General features: G+C 45.0%; 1 protein-coding gene across 2 annotated transcripts in view; it reads right to left on the bottom strand.

Moving 5' to 3' along the window:
* Positions 1 to 19,563, bottom strand: part of Coro1c (coronin 1C) — a 74,868-nt gene that overhangs the window by 11,250 nt on the left and 44,055 nt on the right. For both annotated transcript variants that reach the window (XM_075983112.1, XM_075983121.1), the window contains exons 3-4: positions 16,214 to 16,336; positions 2,072 to 2,201 (exon numbers count right to left, since the gene is read on the bottom strand). In XM_075983112.1, coding sequence (XP_075839227.1) covers positions 2,072 to 2,201; positions 16,214 to 16,336 — 253 coding nt within the window. The remainder of the gene's footprint in view (positions 1 to 2,071; positions 2,202 to 16,213; positions 16,337 to 19,563) is intronic.

Below are 19,563 nucleotides of genomic sequence, written 5' to 3'. Positions count from 1 at the left end.
CAGAGTCCTGTTTTTTAGAGTCAGCTGGACTAATGGAACTAGGCAGTTTCAAGAAGGTACCCTTTTCCAGAAAGATAACATCAGAATGGACATCATTTCTGCTCCTGAGGAACCTGGGGTAGCACTGACTCAAGTCTGACACTGTGAGCCAGGGGTCCTTCCTGTATATGAAATCAGGGTAAGCTACAGCAACAGAAGGGAAACAGGACTGGCTTGCTGTTCTCAGAGATCTTATCTTAAAAAGGGAAGTTGGGGCCAGAGTGATCTGTCCATGATGAGAAGGCTGCAGTGAAATCACGCAGACATATGGATTCAGAAGATGTTTCCCAGAGAGGCCCATGATCCCTTAGACACTCAGCCCCATCCCTGCTTCAAAAGTATCTTCTAAGCCAGTGGTTATCAACCTGTGGGTCTTGATCCCTTTGGCAAACCTATCTCCAAAAATGCTTACGTAGCCGGGCGGTGGTGGCGCACGCCTTTAATCCCAGCACTCCAGAGGCAGAGGCAGGCGGATCTCTGTGAGTTCGAGACCAGCCTGGTCTACAAGAGCTAGTTCCAGGACAGGCTCCAAAGCCACAGAGAAACCCTGTCTCGAAAAACAAAAACAAAAAAAACAAAAAAAAAAAAAAACCCAAAAAACCAAAAATGCTTACGTTATTTACATTAGGATTCATAACAGTAGCAAAATTACATTGTATAGTAGCAGCAAAATAGTTTTATGGTTTGGCATCACCACAACATATGGAACTGTATTAAAGAGTCAAAGTGTTAGGAAAGTTGACAACCACTGTTCTAAGAACATACCTGAGAACCAAGAGCTAGAAGCAGGAAACTCGTGTTGGAAAACATGTACAACAATATAAAATGCTGTAGCTGACTTCTGGGGTGGAGAGCTGAGCCTTCCTGTACTGGCTCCTCCAGGGAGCCTGCTCTCGAGGGAGTGCCAGGCATAGAGTGGTCGGACAGTCCGGAGGTATAGGCCCAGCAGTCAACCAACCAGTCTCCTCTGCTTGCACAAGGCAAACAGGAAAACAGGGTGAGCCTGTATGGTCCCAAGTGACGAGGGAGGACAGCAGGTCCTTTCCATCATGCAGGCGCCCCCTCCGCCCCCGCTCAGGCTTTGGTCCCTAGATCGTCAGAAAGACTCAGGTATGGTCAACCATGGCTATGAAAATTGATGCCCTACAGTGTCTTCTGTGAAGAGGCCTTTGGCAGGTACCTGGAATTAAATTTTTAACTTCACTCACCATAAATAAACATCTCCTATTCTTGATGTGCCCAACTTGAAAAAAGACATGTTTTTAAAATAAGTCAGTATTGATAAGGTATAATTCACACATACCCATTACACTTAAGGTAAGCTCTGACAAATACCTATAACCAAGAAAGAGCTTACTTCCATTACCCCAAACAGTTTAACTACAGCCATCTGTATTCCCGTGTGTGTGCACTGTAGGATCTTGCCATCAGCTAGTCTGGTCTGTCATTTGATCCCAGGGACATCCATTTCTTTCTCTCCGCACTGGGACTGAAAACACTTGCGTCACACCTGGTTTCCCTAACAAGGGCTCTGGGGACCAGACTTAAGAGATCTGAAGCACTTTATTGAATGAGACATCTCCCCAACAGGCTAGTCTTGAACTTATTGAACTACCACATCCAGTTGATGTATTGCTTTTAGAAAAAAAGAAGGGAGGGAGGGAAGGGAAAGAAAAATCTAAAATTTGGGCATAAGCAAAAATTTCTGTAAGATGAATCTGGAAATGAGGCAAGAGCCAGTAGGAGCTGGAAGACAGACACTTCCATACTCCACACTGAGCTAGGTGCCAAAGTTCACTGTGGTGCAGTCTAACTGAAAATCCAGAGGCAGCATCGGTGCCCAGAGCCAGGGCTGAGTAGATAAACGGGGCTTTGCTGGCAGAGGGCAGCGGGAGTGTGTGCAAAGAGCACAGAGCACCACACCAAGTGTGCGACCCTGTCTACACTTAAAGAGTCTGCCATGGTCCTTGGTCCGCTTCAGTGGAGTCACACTCCCCGCCACACGAGGCCAGGCAGCCTGTGGGGCTCCTACCTGCACTAAGAAGCACATTGCGGGCCGTCGGATGCCAGGCAACGATGCCAACTCGTTTTGAATGACCTTCTAAAATCACCACAGGTTCAGTCAGGGAAAGGGTCAGTCCATTTTCTGGGATCTGCCAAACCTGTTGGAAAAGGAAGGAGAGTGTTAGTTTGAAAGCCCTGTCACATTTTATTTCCAGGTCACCGTGGCCACCCAGTGACACCTGGGTAAAACGTACAATAAAGTGACTGTCCTTTTTTTGGTTTTTCGAGACAGGGTTTCTCTGTGGCTTTGGAGCCTGTCCTGGAACTAGCTCTGTAGACCAGGCTGGTCTCGAACTCACAGAGATCCGCCTGCCTCTGCCTCCCGAGTGCTGGGATTAAAGGCGTGCGCCACCATCGCCTGGCAGTGACTGTCTTAAAAATGAAAATATATAGGGTTGGAGAGATGGCTCAGTGGTTAAGAGCACTGGCCACTCTTCCTGAGGATCTGGGTTCAGTTCCTAGCACTCACATGGTGGCTCACAGTCATCTATGGTGGAATCCAATGCCCTCTTCTGATGTGGAGGCTTTATGCAGATAGAGTGAGCACTTATCTACATAAAATTAGAAAATTTTTTAAAAAAATGTAAATATACTAAGTACTTGATAACTTTGTGTTTCCTCATTTGGGGCCTGCCAGACCAATAGAGTCCTTAGAAGCACAGGCTGTTCGTTTTGACTGAATCCTGTTTTCTTTTCTCTTCAGTAAGATTTCCTTTCTATAATGTCATAGAAATATTACCAACATCCCAATATAAAGCAAGAGCCTGTTCTTACAAGCATTCGTCCCGCAGAGGGCACACCTCAGTGCTTCTTTGGGGGGATTCAGTCATTTGTCCTTTCTTTCAGTGTTCCATCTCTCCCTACTGTATGGCTCTCAACTACCGCACATTAAAGGTCATGGGAGTCACCACACCCAATCTCACATTACTTTTTGAGATAGTGAAAATTTCTAAAATCTCTGTTGGTGGTTGTATGTATCCATGAACATATTAGAACTCTTTAAGCCAGACAAAGTGGCACATGTCTTTAATCCCAGAGGAAAGTGGATCTCTGTGAGTTTGAGGCCAGCCTGGTCTACAGAGCGAGTTCCAGGACAGCCAGGACTATAAAGAAAAACCCTGTCTCCAAAAACAAAACAAAACAAAACAATAAAAAAAGAACAAAAACAAAACAAATCAAAACCAAAAGAGAAAAATCATTGAATTGTACTTTTTTTCCCCATGTGAGATGGACAGGGTTTCTCTGGGTCACAGGGAGAGGAATGGCTTCTTTGGTCTTATTTTAGAGTCTTGCTATGCAGCCCAGTCTGGCATCAAATTCAAAACCACCCTCCCCACCTCAGTCTGATAACTCCGAGATCACAAGCCTGAGCCACAGACACAGCAGGTGAAGAGGGAGGTCTTAAAAGCCAAGCACAGGATACTCTCTCTTTCAAACCTGTTACAAGTAAGCGGAGTGGCACCGCTGCCCTAGAAGAGCACTAAGAGTGTACTAAGTAGTACATGGCATCTACTTCATAAAAGAAGTTTAAAACAATTATTCCTTAAGACCCAGGTACTCTTTGAGAACAGCTAGCAGCCTCAGGGGCAGCCCTCTCTCCAGACCAGCATACTGCCTCACCCCTCCTTGATAGGTCTGCTCCCTTGCGGTGTGGGGCAACTGTTTCCTTTCCAGTAGGACAGTGTGTTTTCATCCTGATACACAATTTCTTTACCTCAATAAAACTAAAAGGTTTATAATTAGCCAAACAGCTCTGGGTTGAACTTGGCCATCTGAGTATAATCAGGATTGGAACTGTCAACAGAACACACAGGAAACAATAATTATTACTTTGAGGAAAGCATGAAGTTGGCAGAGACAATCATGAAAACTGGTGCCTCAAAAGGTACTCGTGTGGCAGTGCCACATACTAGCTCCAGATGGCGCCCTCGTACCAGCCTGCTGGGGTTCCTATGAGCCACAGCAGTGAGCTTTGTAAACCCTGAGCATGACTGAGAGAGCATTTCCCCCTGGGAATACAGGAGCTGCAGAGGCCAGCACCGGCTTGCTTTCTCTAGCACCCTTCACCCATCTTCTGCTTGAATGGAGAGGAAACGTCAACATGGAAAGCAGCGTTGATTATAGGGTGGGAGTCTTAAACCTGGACAGCTGTGTCTGCACTGTACTGCGAGCAGACTTAATGGCTCTCCATCAGGTAGGCAGATGCCCTAGACTAGGCACTCAAGCTTCTTTTACTCCCTAGGTCCAACACACACACAGTATTTACACCACAAAGCAGGTCTGGTACTAATGATCTACTGGGCCCGACTCTAGGACTCCATGGCTGAACAAGAAACTGAGCTTTTCAATAGACTGACAACCAGGATCAGCAAATATAAGTGGTAGAACATGGAAGGTGCTGGAGCTGGATGAGATCAAATCACATAAATGTGCTACAAATGTAGTCTGCCCACAGCAGTTGTGACCTGAGGTGATGATGGTGGAGGGTGGATATGGTGACATGAACCAATGCATTTTAGATGATGCCCCGCATAAGCAGAAACACTGTAGCATCAGTTAGGTTTGTCCCTCATGTTATTTAGAGTCTAGTGTGACCAGAGCTGTGCTGCCGTAAGTAGGCGCTGCTGGAAAACACAAGAGTCTCCAGTACCATACTACACAAGCTGGCCCATCGATGAGTCCCTGAAGAGACGACCTCTAAGAATGAAAAAAAGTAGGCAAAAGGGAGGAATAAAGAAAATCAAGTAGCCAGTTTCCAAAAGAAACACCACAAATGCACAAAGCAATTTTCTAAAAAGCATTTAAACAATGCTTCAGAGAGGCTGGCTGAGGGGCCAGAGAAAGGAACCAGTCAAGATGATAATGCCACAGGCTCTGACAGCTGAAGAAGTGTCTGGGAAAGTCTGGGAAACAAAATGAAAAGACACCAGAACCAGTGCGTGGATGAGAATAAACAGTGCTCTCCCCGCCGGGAACTGTGGGAAAGGGCTGTGTGTCTTCCCACACTCAGCACACCCTCTGGCTGGCGCTGCAGACCCTGCTCATGGGCTGTCATTATCTGGCTCTCTGCCCAGAGGGTGCCTGCTACTTCTGGTAATGGCCTGTCAATGTGGACTGAAGGTCTTGCTTCCTGGGGACAAAGAGCATAGTGCCATTCTATGCCTGAGTCTTATGCACAAGTTGGCACTCTAGCCTGGGCCTTTGGGGCTACGATGCTAATTAGCCATGTTAGCACCAAACTCTTCACTGCTGGGAGCCAAACTCCTTGTTTATCCTGAGGGAGCATGGGCTGTGCTCACAGAGGGTTCTGGAAAGGTCAACTGAGCTAAGGCTCTGCACAGCATTACCCTAATAGGAAACTGCTAATGGGGAGGGACAATGGCTCTGGAGCTTAAAAGCCTGGGTCCTGGGCACTGCCCCCCTCAGCTGCATGACACCTCTGACAAAACCGTGCTCATGTGAGCCTGAGTTTCCTAGTCATATGACGGGTGCTGTCTCTGCCTCCCCTGTGCTACTGCAGTGATCACGTACACAAATGTACACAGACACACACACACACATCAAGGCTTGGGGAGTCAATGAGCTTGCTGCATTCATTCCAGACTGCACCTCTTCCCTACTGTGACCACATACATTTTTAGGTTTGAACACCATGATTTCTGAAAGGAATCTTGTCTTATACTGAAATAAATTAGTACCTACTTACACCCAACGTGTCCAACGTGTGAAAGCCTGTGTTTGTACCTGAGACAATTCATGCTGATGTTGTTTGTGCAGGCTGGTGAGCTTTGCTTTGTTCTGTGGCACCCCAGCACCAACCTGCTTTCTTACCAACACTGAGTGAGCAGGGAGACAAACAGCAGAAATACCCTCCACAGAGGGCCTCACAGCACAGCAGGGAGCAGGGACAAGTCACTACCTACCCTACTAAAAGAAAAAAAAAAAAACCAAAAGCTTTTGAGTCCCTAAAATGTTCTACTGGACAACACATTACCACAGCAATGTTTTGTTCCAAAAGAAAGGAAAGCAAGACAATGAGCTCCAAAGGGCTTCCAGATGAAAGCGGGCGTCAATCATTGAAAACCACCAAGGTTCTGAAAAAACTACTCAAGCATGTGTTTGTGACAACTGTGTCCTTTGCTCATTTGAAAGCAAGAGGACAGCAAGGGAGGCAGTTCAACGGAGCCACGCAGGGAGGAGCCGGGCTCCTCTGAAGTATAAATGCAATTGGTTTAACAGTTTTATTTCCAAACATGGCACAAATTTCAAGCAGACCCCACTCTCCTATCTTGATTGCCCTCTGGGAGCCTGCTGCTGGTGAGGCACTAGAGCTACACTGCAGAGTGCTTTCCTTGCCAAAGGCCGTGTTTTCAAAAAGCCAAAGACACTGATTTCAAGGGAACATGAAGTTGAGATGGTCTCTCAAGACACCAGGTGAGGGATTTGCTGTAGCAGCTTGGAGGGCCCTGTGTGAGGCAGAGTGTGGAGCCTCAGCATTTTCTGGAGAGCAAGCTGAGCCTGGAATTAAGTCTGGAGCCGCCAAAGGCAAAGGATCAACAACCCAGAGCAATCTGTGCACCAGACACACTACAGGACATGCCACATCACGGTTTCCACTTCTACTCCAAGAAATAAAGTTTGCTGGAAAATCCGTGATAAAAGAGCAAACAAACATGGTGCAGTGCCTACTTCTGTTCATTTCTATAGGCTAAAGACTGATCTGGGAAGAGGGGTGAAAACATTCGCCAAAAATAAATAATCTGCCGCTGTTTAGGACGTGATAGCTGGAGACAGCTAAGGGTTACCTTTTCATCTCCCAGACTCTGGGGGACACTGCTATGCACATCCCCTCCCCTATTGGAACTACAGCTTTTACACTTCTATCTGAGCACCGCTCTACAGACATGGGTAGCCAACAGCAGGCATGGACCTAACTTGACTGTTCTTGGAATTATTTCAATCACTGCCATTTACTGGGGCTAAAATTCCTCCAAGTAAAATATTTAGAAACCACAATCTCAAAAACTCTCTGTATGAAGCTATTGCCAAGGAACAGAAAGCACAATACAAAACCCTGGACTGGCAAAGGGCAAAGGTAGCTTCTGGAAAGAGAATTCACCTGCTATTTGTTAGTGTCAAACACTGTTCCATACAGCAGGACCTAAAATGCAAGCTGTCCACTGGACTCCACTTTTAAGTTGCCTTTAGGGTCTGGAGAGAAGGCTCAGCAATTAAAAGCACTGGCTGCTCTTCCAGAGGGCTTAGGTTCAATTCCCAGCACCTACATGGTAGCTCACACTGTCTGTAATTCCAGTTGTAAGGGATCTGACACCCATACACATGCAGACAAAACACCAAGAAACAATTTTGCTGGGTGCCTTTAAATCCAGCACTTGGAAGGCAGAGGCAGGTGATCTTTGTGAGTTCAAGGACAGCTAGGGCTATACTGAGAAACCCTGTCTCGAAAAACCAACACACACACACAGCCTTAAAAGATGGGAAGTGGGGCTGGGCGAGATGGCTCAGTGGGTGAAAGTGATTTCTGTACAAGCTGATGGCAGGGTTCAATCCCTGAAAGCCATGTGAAAAAGATGGACATGGTGGTGCACAGCTGCAGCATCAGTACTCCTCCCAGAAGGAGGTGGAGAGGAGGGCTGCCTGGGGATCACCTAACCCTGACTACACAGTGCACGGCACAGGGGACCCAGCCTCAACAAGGTAGAAAGAGAACCAGTTCCAAAAAATGTCCTCTGACTGGCACATGCCACTCCACACAACAACAAGTAAAACATAAAACAAACAAATAAAAGATGGAAAAGCCAGGCATGGTGGCCACACCTATAATCTAGCATTTGGGAGATGGAAGCAGGAGAACCCTAAGTTCAAAGCTATAAATAGATAATGGAGATTGGCCTTTCCTGTCCTAACACTGGAGAGATACTGCTTCAGGCGAGGCAGCTGACAAAATGAACAAACCCATGATCACAACTCAATGGGTGTAAATAATTCAAAAGCAATTTTTAAATTTAGGCTTATCCTCTCACAGGCATGGAGGAACCGGCTCTGCTGTCCCCCTACAGAACATCAGCTGAAGGTGTCCTTTCGGCCATGGATCCACAGCACATACCCAAAGTCACCACAGCAGGCCTCACAATCTTCCAGTTCCGCCTGACCCTCTCACACAGCACCCCACTGGCTATGTGAGGTGGAAGCTGAGAATCTGGGAACGTCTTGGCTGGGCACACTGCTAATACCTGAGGCTGTGGGGCCACCGCCACTGCCAATAACCCATGCAGGGCTCTTCTGTTTGAAATAAAAAGGTATGTGTGTTTGTGTGAAAGTCTCCAGCTACTACCCTTAGCACAGAGGTGGAGGGAAGTGTCACGGCAGATGGGGATGAGCAGACGTGCTTATAAAGGTCACTTCAGCTGCTCAGCTCTCAACTTCAACAAGTCTGTCAGAACACACAACTTAGAGTCACTGAGTGATTCAAGCATGATCTAAGTGGCAGGCCCGTACTTAAGAGTTTAGGAAAATTAGGGAGATTTAGCCTAGAACACTATTTAATTAAAAAAGTGTTTGCTCTGCCAAGATGGGGCAGCATCAGAGGATTCTGGGAAGAGAGTGGTCTGAATAACAGCTGGTATTGGGATGGCCCCAAACCTCAAATATACAGAGCAAGTAACAGACCAAAGCACTCAGGGACAGATGAGGACTCAAAATCCCAGTGATGTGGGGGGAGGGAGGGAAGAGTGGGAGGACGGGGAGAAGGGTGGGAGGAGGGGGAAGGAAATGGGAGGCTGGGAGGAGGCGGAAACTTGTTTTTTTTTTCTTTTCTCAATAAAAAAAAAAGAAAAGCTATATACAATAAAAAATAAATAAAATCTAAGTACCAAAACTTTAAAAAAAAAAAATCCCAGTGACAGAGCACACTTCTTCTCTGACCTGACACAGCAGGCTATGAACACACTCTGGCAACCAAGAGGGGTTTGCCTGTCTTAGCAGCAGCTGATCATGGGAGACCCCTACCCCCACCCCAAGGCCTGGAGAGTCAAATACACCCTGGACCTAGTGCTCTCAAACCCCACCAGCAAGGACTTCTTTTCCTTGACAAGAAAGGCCAATGGAAGAGAAAGAACCCAGAGGGAATGGTTGACCCCACTGGAGCAGGCAGGAAACAGGGGGGTGGGGTGGGAATAGCAAAGGAATGAGAGAGGCCAAACAAAAGGCAGGCCAGGAAAGCAAACCTCCATAAACATGCTTTGTGAGAGCACAGGCCAAAGCAAACCACCTTCTGGAAACTTCAAACTAAACTCACACAAAACTTCAGTGTGAGCACTCTTCCACGCACACACATGCGCTCCCACTCCCGTGATGAGAGTGGCGTGAGAGAGAGAGAGAGATAGCTCAGTAGTTAAGAGCTCTTGTTGTTGGAGGACCCAGGTTCTATTTCCAGCACCCACATGGTAGCTCACAAACTTATCTAACTCCAGTTCTAGGGGATCTGATGCCCTCTTCTGACCTCCATGGGCACCAGGCACATACTTGATGCACAGACGACACACAATAAAATATCCACACATGTAAAATATATAAACCTAAGAAAAAAAGTAATTTTAAGAGCATGCTAAAAAGACATGCTTTAAAAGTTAATAAAAAAGTGGCATGCTATTTCAAAATAAAATTAAAAAGACATTAAGAAAAAAGATAAATCAAAACTGAAAATTTAAAAGATAAATCCAAAAAAATTAGAAATTAAAAAAATATCACTTTAAAAATAAAGGAGGGGGCATACTGGAGAGATGGCTCAAAAATTAAGAGCATTGGCTATTCTTATAGAAAACCTAGGTTCAATTCTAAGCACCCACAATGTGGCTCACAACCTTTTTTAACCCCAGTCCTAAAGGATCCAATGGTATCTCTGGTATCTGTGGTTCTCGCAGGCACATGGCGCACATAAACTCATAAGCATAAACATAAACAAACCAATAAGGTACTCCAAATAAAAGCAGCCACCCAACAGGCCCAGGGGAAGATGGTAGCCTAGCTCCAGCAATTGTAAAGAGGTGGGAGGCCGTCTGAGGAAAGTCTAAGAGCACTGGCACTGGAGAGCACCTTCCCCACCACCTGCTGTGTGGCTGTAGCATCCCAAGAAGCTGCTCTTTGTAATGAGCTGGAAACAGCCTCCTGCCCATCACCAGTTCTTTCCAAGTGCTGAAGCTGGTCCTGGATGTCTCCATAGGAAACCACCTGGTCTACCTTAGTGGCTCATGATGAGTAACGGGCTGGGTGCTGACAGCACATGTGCTGTCTTCCTGTTAACTGTGCCATAGGATGGGTACTTTCTAAGTGCAGTGTCAAGGGGAAGACCAGATGGACATCTGGTCTACCCGAAGACTTGGACCACCATTGCCTACCCTCAGGTCATCTGGGCAGACAAGCCTCCATGAGGTCACCAGCACTGAAGGGTCATGTTCCTCATCCAAGGTCTGTAGTTCAACTGCCAAGCTGAAAAAGCAAAGACTGTAGGACTTGGCACTAAGCCAAATCAAACGAGTACTATACACAAAAGGAAAAGTTCTCCAAAGTAAATAGCATGGAAGAAACATCAGTAAGACCTACAGTCTAAAGAAGGAAGAAAAGGCCCAGAGCAAAACCCAGGTATACAAATCCTACCCAGGAAACAGAAGGAAATGAATCTGTGAATTCCAGCCCATCTTGGTTTATACAGAAATTCCAGGCCAGAAGGCTACACAATGAGTGTCTTAAAATACAGCAAAAAAGTCTGGACAAACTGACAAATACTGAAGACAGGAACAGGTCATAGGAGCTTCCAAATGGTGTGTGGTGGGCACACCTACAGTTTCGGCACTTTGCACACCGAGCCAAGAACATTGCTGGCTTGAGGTAAGTCTGGGCTATAATGCAAGACCCTATTTCACACACACACACATGCACACAATCCTGATAATTTGGAGTAATTTTCTGGGGTTGGAGAGATGACTTGAAACTATGGGGCTGAAGAGATGGCTCAGCGGTTAAGAACACTGGCTGCTCTTGCAGACTGGGTTCTGTTCCCAGCACCCATCTGGCAGATCATAACATAAATATCTGTAGGTGATGGTGGCGCACGCTTTTAATCCCAGTATTTGAGAGGCAGAGGCAGGCAGATCTTCATGAGTTTGAGGCCACTCTGGTCTACAAAGTAGGGTCCAGGACAGCTAGGATTGTTATACAAAGAAACCCTGTCTCGAAAAACCAGGGGGATAAAAACAAACAAACAAACAAACAGCACCACTAACAACAACTCACCGCCCCCTGACAAAAAAAAAAAACAAACACCTAAAAACAAACAAAAAAATCTGTAGCTCCAGTTCCAGGGAATCCAATGCCCTTTTCTAGCCTCTTTGGGAACCAGGAATACAAGTAATAAACATATGTACGTGCAGGCCAAACCTTCATACAAATAAAATAAATAAATCTAAAAAAAATTTAGAGACTTGGACTATATATTAATATATCACACCATATATTTAGGAGCATTGATTCTGAATTACCAAGAACAAAGAAAAAAAAAAACCTTATAAGTAGCCGGGCAGTGGGGGTACATACCTTTAATCTCAGCACTCGGGAGACAGAGACAGGTGGATCTCTGTCCAGCCTGGTCTACAGAGCGAGTTCTAGGACTGGCTCCATAGCTCCTGAGAAACCCTGTCTTGAAAAACCAAAACCAAATAAAACAACAAAAAACTTATAACTAAGCAAAAGGAATGACTGATAAGGAAAAGAAAGTTAATATCTGATTTCCACAGCAACACCATTTATCAAAAGAAAATCAAACAATACCCAGCTAGATCTTCACCTGTGGGTAGTGTGTGTGTGTGTGTGTGTGTGTGTGTGTATGTGTGTGTGTGTGTGTGTGTGTATGAGAGAGAGAGAGAGACTGGGGGAGATAAAGATTTCTTCTGCACACAAGATCTGTGTACAATGGATGTATGCAACACCAGATATTTAATACAGATGACCAAACATCTGTGCATTCTAGATTCTGGGCCAATGGTAGCTCCTGAACCAATCCTGAGGGATGACTACTTTTTTTTTATTGACAGGACAGCCCAGGATGCTCTCAAACTTATGAACTTCCTGTCTCGGCCTCCAGAGTGCTGAGGTGTCAATCTGATTTCACACCAGGCCTGAACATCTTTAGTAAACGGGTGGAAAAAGCAACAGCATGGCTTTAAAAGCTACTGGCCTCCTTATAAACTATTGTCTGGGGCTGGAGAGATGGCTCCTTAGTTAAGAGCACTGGCTCCTTTTTCAGAGGACCTGTGTTCAAATCCTGTATCCACAAGGTACCCCCAAACTACCTATAAATCCAGTTTCAAAAGACCCTACATACACACTGCACACAGATACATGTAGATAAAACACTCATACACATAAATTTTTTATTTTTATCTTAAAAAGCACACTATTTACATTATAATTCTTTTGGGGGGGTGAAGTAGGTGGGTCTTCTGTCTATGTATTATTTTCATTGGTTAATAAAGAGACTGCCTTGGCCCTTTGATAGGACAGAAAATTAGGTAGGCGGGGGCGAAAAACAGAACAGAATGCTGGGAGAAAGAAAGCATAGTTGGGCAGATGCCATGGATCCAGCCACCAGGTCAGACATGCTGAATCTTTCCCGGTAAGCCACCACCTTGTGGTGCTACACAGATTACTAAATATGGGTTAAGCAAGATATGAGAGTTAGCCAAGAAGAGGCTAGATATAATGGGCCAGGCAGTGTTTAAAAGAATACACTTTGTGTGTTGTTATTTCAGGGGCAAAGCTAGCCATGCGGAAGCCGAGCAGGCCTGCTCACCTCCTCACTACAGGGGGGTGGGTTTGAGACAGGGTTTCTCAGTAGCTATAGAGCCAGTCCTGAAACTCACTCTGTAGATCAAGCTGGTCTTGAACTCTCAGAGATCCACCTGTCTCTGCCTTCTGAGGGCTGGGATTAAAGGTATGCTCCACCACCACCCAACTACATTATAATTCTTAACAGTAGCCAAATTATAGTTATGAAGAAGCCACAAAAATAATTTTATGGTGGGGGTTATCACAATATGAAGAACTGTATTAAAGGGTAGCAGCGTTAGTTAGGTTGAGAACTGCTGCCCTAGATCACTAAGAACGAGCAACAATCACAATTACCTCTAGCACCCAGACCATGATGTAGAAACATTACTTTTCATTCGAAGAAACCAGGGTGTAATAGAAATGGTCAGTCAATGTCTGGCAGAGATGCCCAAGGTGAGCTTGAGACCCTTGAACGAACCACAGTGAGGAGCAATCAAAGACAACACAGCCGTTTCAGATCTCAGCGAATACAGGGCAGGCTGAGCATGGAGACATGGCAGTTTTTGAAAGTGATCAAATACGTTCAAGTTCATTAGTTCAAATGAAGTGAAGAAAAAACTTCATTTTCTGAGGATGACAGAGTGTTAACTTGTCACCTTGGAAACAGAGTAAACTGAAGGTAGTTGCCCACACTCCCTTTCCTATGCAATCCAGAATACCAGGTAACTGAACAGAAAGCAGGTGAGCTGCACTGGGCAAAATTTGGCTCAAACTCAAAAACAGAACAGAAGCAGCTATGAGAGCTACTCTGTGCTCCTTTAATGATTCGCTATCTGTAGGAATGAAGCTCTAACAGTTGTGCAAACCCAAGAGGACAGAACTACAAGGGACTGGACCTGTGTTGATTCTGGGATCTAACTTCACATTTGCAGGAAACTCAGGCTGGAGCCCCTGATCTGCTCCCGAAGGACACAGTCAGCAAAAAACAGACAGTCGAAAAGTACAAACCAAACATTGGCATTCTTTTTTTTTTTTTTTAAGATTTATTTATTCAATATGTATACCATGTTCTGCCTGCGTGTATGCCTGCACGCCAGAAGAGGGCACCAGAACTCATTACAGATGGCTGTGAGCCACCACATGGTTGCTGGGAATTGAACTGAGGACCTCTGGAAGAGCAGGAAGTGCCTTAACCACTGAGCCATCTCTCCAGCCCCAAACATTAGCATTCTATGCAACACTGATCTGGCATTTAGAGAAGCACGTGTGAGCGAGCAGCATCCTAAAGAAAGATACACAAGTGATCTGAAGGCCATCACTCACAGAGCAGCGGCTGTGTGGGGAAATCACCTGGCCCACTCCATTCCCTTTGGCACCACCTCTTTCAATACTGGTGTTTTATGGAAGCTGTTGTATTAAAGGATAACAGGATCGGCAAGGTTGGCAATGCGGAAACAGATAAAACCGGCTTCCTCACAGCAGTCAGGACTCTCAGCTGTATGCTCTGGCAGCAGGCCTAACCTGTGTTCTCTTCCAGTAGCTAACATATCCACAGTCACTGGCCATCAGTCTAGAAGCACACACAAAAGGACTGACTCCTTTACTGGCAGCATGCCCAATATGCTTTTAGCTGCCAAAAGCCCACAAGAAAGGTGGGGAAATGTTTAAACAATGTAGTTCAGGAACTGATTTGTTTGTGTACATTATTTTAGTTAATAAAGCATCCTAAGCAACAGACAAAAGAAAGAAAATGGAAGGAGTATGGTTCTCCATGCTTTGCCTAAAGTAGACTACAGAACATTGAGGTAGTCATATCTAACCTTGTTGACATATCGTGGGAAAGTGTTGTCTTAGGGTTTTTATTGCTGTGATAAATACCATGACAAAAAGCAAGCTAGGGAAGAAAGGAGTTAATTCAGCGTCACAGTTCCACATCACCATCCATCACTGAGGGGGGGCAGGGCAAGCACCTGGAGGCAGGAGCTGATGCAGAGGCCGTGGGGGTGGGGGTGGCACTGCCCACAGTGAGTTGGGCCCTCTCATATCAATCATTAGTTAAGAAAATGCCCCCAAAAAGGCTTGCCCATAGGCCAATCTAGTGGGGACATTTTCTCAACTGAGGGTCTCTCTTCCTAAATGACTCTAGTTTGTATTTAGTTGTCAGAAAACTAGCCAGCACACACTGAGAAGTGATCCAAGTTAATGATCCTACTAGAGGGATAGATAGTTCACACTGAGGAGCAGGAAGCTGTACCCTAAAAGGCGTCTTGTGGACGTGATTGGGAAGCTGAGGCAGGAGGATCACCGAAGCCTAGGGAGTTTCAACACCAGAATGGGCCACTAGCAAGAAAGATCTTCAAAATAAACTTTATGGGCCGGAGAGATGGCTCGGTGATTAAGAGCACTGGCTGCGCTTAGAAAGGACCTGGGTTCAAGCTCCCACATGGCAGCTCACAAAGACTTGCTAACTCCAGTTCCAATGCCCTCTTTTGCCAATATGAGTGCTGTATTTACAGGGTGTACAAATTCCAATGCACACAGGCGTAACACCTATACACATAAAATAAAGGTCAAAATAGCAGCATGTGAAAAATACTTTCCAACATCAACTTGGAAACCAGCCCTTGCTATGTTCCCATTGTCCCCAATAATTGCTGTTATTATACTTTATCTGCACAACTTTTGGCATCTTGCTGTCCTGGAACACAAAGTTTAAGAGAGTACTTTTTTCACTATTTATTTATTTATTTGGTAGGGGTGTTCAGTTAAATGTCATTAACAAAATGATTAGAAAATCATCTTACTTGCATCGAAGTCTTTCCTACAGATATCAATTGTCAATGGGCAGGTCGTTATCCCCTCAGACAGAAAAGAACAAAGAACAGTACAACTTGTTGATACAGAGCTTGTAAAGGCTACCTGTCATTAAGCCTTGATGTATAATCCAATGTAGTCACTCGGCTAGGATGCCTACTTTTTTAAAAAAAAAAATATTTATTTATTTATTATGTATACAATATTCTGTCTGTATGCCTGAAGGCCAGAAGAGAATGCTAGACCTCTTTACAGATGGTTGTGAGCCACCATGTGGTTGCTGGGAATTGAACTCAGGACCTTTGGAAGAGCAGGCAATGCTCTTAACCACTGAGCCATCTCTCCAGCCCCCAGGATGCCTACTTTTTAAGCCCTGTACATGTGTGTATATGTGTGTATACAGCACTGGAAGCAAGAAGTGAGTCCCAGTGCCATGGATCTTGGAACTTACCATAACAGTGCAGTCCTCTGAACCACTGGCAATAACCTGGTCGTTATGTGGACACCAGTCTATATCCAGCACTGGCCCAGTGTGGCCACATACCGTAGGATAGGATTTGTCAATTCGCCCCGTCTGAAAGAAGAGATAAACCATTACGTGACATGGTGATATGGATACCATCAGCACATGCTCACCATCACTGCCCAGTCGCTGCTGTCTGTGTATGATCATGTTCATCTTGCTCAGTGCCAACCAGTGAGAACCAACCATTTCCACTTTAGAACAGTCACTACTAACGGCACTCTGTCACATTACAAGGACTCAAAGTTCTGGAACCAAAATATTTTGTCTGCATTAAAAATAGCAAAGACAGCTGGTGCACACCTTTAATCTCAGCACTTGGGAGGCAGAGGCAGGTGGATTTCTGAATTCGAGGCCAGTCTAGCCTACAAAGTGTGTTCCAGGACAGCCAAGGCCACAAAGAAAAGACCCTGTCTTGGAAAAAAAAAGAAAAAAAAAAAAAGAAAAACAGCAAGGAGAATTCATGTCTTTTTCCCAAAATATAATTCTATAGCAGCCACATTGCTGTAGACGAGTTTTACTGGGATAAGGGGGCCCTTTGGTATTACTTTTTAAAAGTTTACTTTATTCTAAACTATGGGGTTTGTGTGTACAGGGGTGCCATGCCTATGGAGGTCAGGGGTGCTGAATCCCCTTGGAGCTAGAGTTATAGGTAGCTATGTGCTGGAAACTGAACTTGGGTCCTCTGAGAGAGCAGTGCAAGTTCTCAAGTGCTAACCCACTTCTCCAGTCCCCAAGTGTAAGAAAACAAGCTACTAAAGTATATATGGTGACTGCTTCAGAAATGACAGACACTGTTAAGGAAAGCTGGAGCTACTGCACAGGGGCTAAAGCGTGAGGTTGTAACACCTCCATCAATAGAAATGCGCTAGTCTAGTTCACACCAGGCGGGACCTTCCCACCTAGTTCCATATTCCACTAAGAAAAGGATGTTGTTCAAAGTTACCACAAAGCACATATGTTATGTGTTAGAATCTAACAGACAATCTAACAATTTGGGGCCAATCGAGACAACTACATTATGGTGATCTGGGTAAAATATCAGAGCAGTCAGGAGATCAAAGAAGGCACAATAAACACCAGAACAGGAGGAGCACAACTGACAGGTGGGACCCCGAAGCAACAACTCCAGAGGAAACAATCTTATACACACACAAATGTAACCTGTCAAAACTTACTCTATTAAAACAAAACAAAAACAGACAAAAATACAACAAACTTGAAATACCACTGGAAAGGAAGTTCCAGGCCAACAGGGACTACACAGTGAGATCCTGTGAAAAATATTGTCCAAAACAGCTTTCCAAAGAACAGAAAGGGGAATGTCACTGACACTGCCTCGGAAGGACATGCAGAAAGGGAAGCACAGACAGAGTACAGCCAGAAACATGAGCATTCAAATATCCACGCACACCATACAGTCTTTAAAAAAGAAAAGGGGGCTGAGAGATGGCTCAACAGTGAGGAGCACCAGCTAGCTCCTCCATAGGACCAGGATTTGTTTCCCACCACTGACACAGCAGCTCACAGTCATCTGTAACTTCAAATCCAGAGGAGCTAGTGCCATCTCTGGCCTCTGAGGACACAAGGCAGGCACATATGCAGGCAAAATCCTCATACATATAAAAATAAATAAGTAACATGGAAGGAAGGAAGGAAGGAAAGAAGGAAGGAAGGAAGGAAGGAAGGAAGGAAGGAAGGAAGGAAGGAAGGAAGGAAGGAAGGAAGGAAGGGTAGGATATTCTAAAATATGGTGGTTCATGCCTGTAATCCCAGGACTAGGGAAAATGAGCAAGAGGTATGTGAGTTTGAGACCAGCCTGGCTACAAAGACCCTGTCTCAAAACAAGAGAACACAATATATAGGCCAAGGAAAAAGACAAGTTTGAAAGCAGAGGAGACACAACAGCACAGCCACTGAGTTATCACAGATAGAACAGGAGATGATATGAGCAGAGGGTTCACATGGGGGAAACCCAGGAACCAAGAAGATAACCTGTTTCTCTCTCTGGTAACAAGAGAACTGCCAGTTAAAATGACAAGGGCTGAGAGACTGCACAGTGGCTAAGGACCCTTGCTGCTCTCCCGTAAGACTTGTGTTCAGTCCCCAGTATCAATGTTGGGCAGCTCACAACCAATCGTTATTCCAGCTACAGAGAATCCCACACACACTCTATCCACCATGGGAATCTTCAAATGCACATGCATACCAACACACACACAATAAATTAAAAATAATGAGGCACTACTTGACATCTATTACAAATATAACTGAAAGAGTCTAAACAGAAGTGCAGGAGGAATGTCTTGTTATACTTCTTCTGTAATAGTGACAGGTACACTGATGACATTTCCCCAAAGTGTCACTTTCTAAATAATCTCGGTGGGGGAAATGTTCCTATATTGTTTATATGAAGAAGATTCCCTATGGCAGCACTGCTAATAGTGGCAGAAGTTAAGAGTCACTTCACTGTCCTCAACCATGGGAACAAACATTTACATGAAAGTTTCATGCCCACAAACACACACAGAAAAATGGAAATGTGTATGAACACTGCCTGACAAAAGAAAACAATTTAAAAACAGAAACAAATGAGCAGATGTGAGAAGATCCTCTCTGATGAGGAAAAGGACAGGTGGTTTTCCACCTACAGCTGTTGTACTTTTCTTCCAAGATAGAGACGAGGCCAGGCAGTGGTGGCACATGCCTTTAATCCCAGCACTCTGGAGGCAGAAACAGGTGGATCTCTGTGAGTTCAAGGCCAGCCTGGTATAAAGAGCTAGTTTCAGGACAGGCTCCAAAACTAGAGAAACCCTGTCTTCAAAATCAAAAAAAACAGAGATGAGACCAATATGGCAAGCCCACAGCATCAGAACATCATGCTCTATTTTCCCAGAAACGTGCCTACTGCTAAAAGGGCAACTTCCACATACTTCCTTCCTATTGGAACCAAATAATAATAAACAGAGCATGGTGGAGCACACCTTTAATACCAGCACTCTGGAGGTAGAGGTGAATGAATCTCTGTGAGTTCAAGGGCCAGCCTGATCTACAGAGCGAGTTATAGGCCAGCCAACAGAAACACCAACTAAAACAAATGAGCAACAACAACAACAACAACAGGTAATGGTGATAGATAATGTTTCGGAGTGTGTATGGGAACTAAATTATTCTCTCTCTCTAAATAAATGGAGGCACAGTACCCAAGAGGCAGTTATCTTAAATGTCACTGGCCATCCATACTAGGCTTGAATAGGGAAAGAAAATTCCCACCAGGA

This window comes from Microtus pennsylvanicus, chromosome 1 (assembly GCF_037038515.1).
Source record: "Microtus pennsylvanicus isolate mMicPen1 chromosome 1, mMicPen1.hap1, whole genome shotgun sequence".
In the NCBI taxonomy this organism is placed as follows: Eukaryota; Metazoa; Chordata; class Mammalia; order Rodentia; family Cricetidae; genus Microtus; species Microtus pennsylvanicus.
This window is presented reverse-complemented; position numbering and strand designations above follow the sequence as displayed.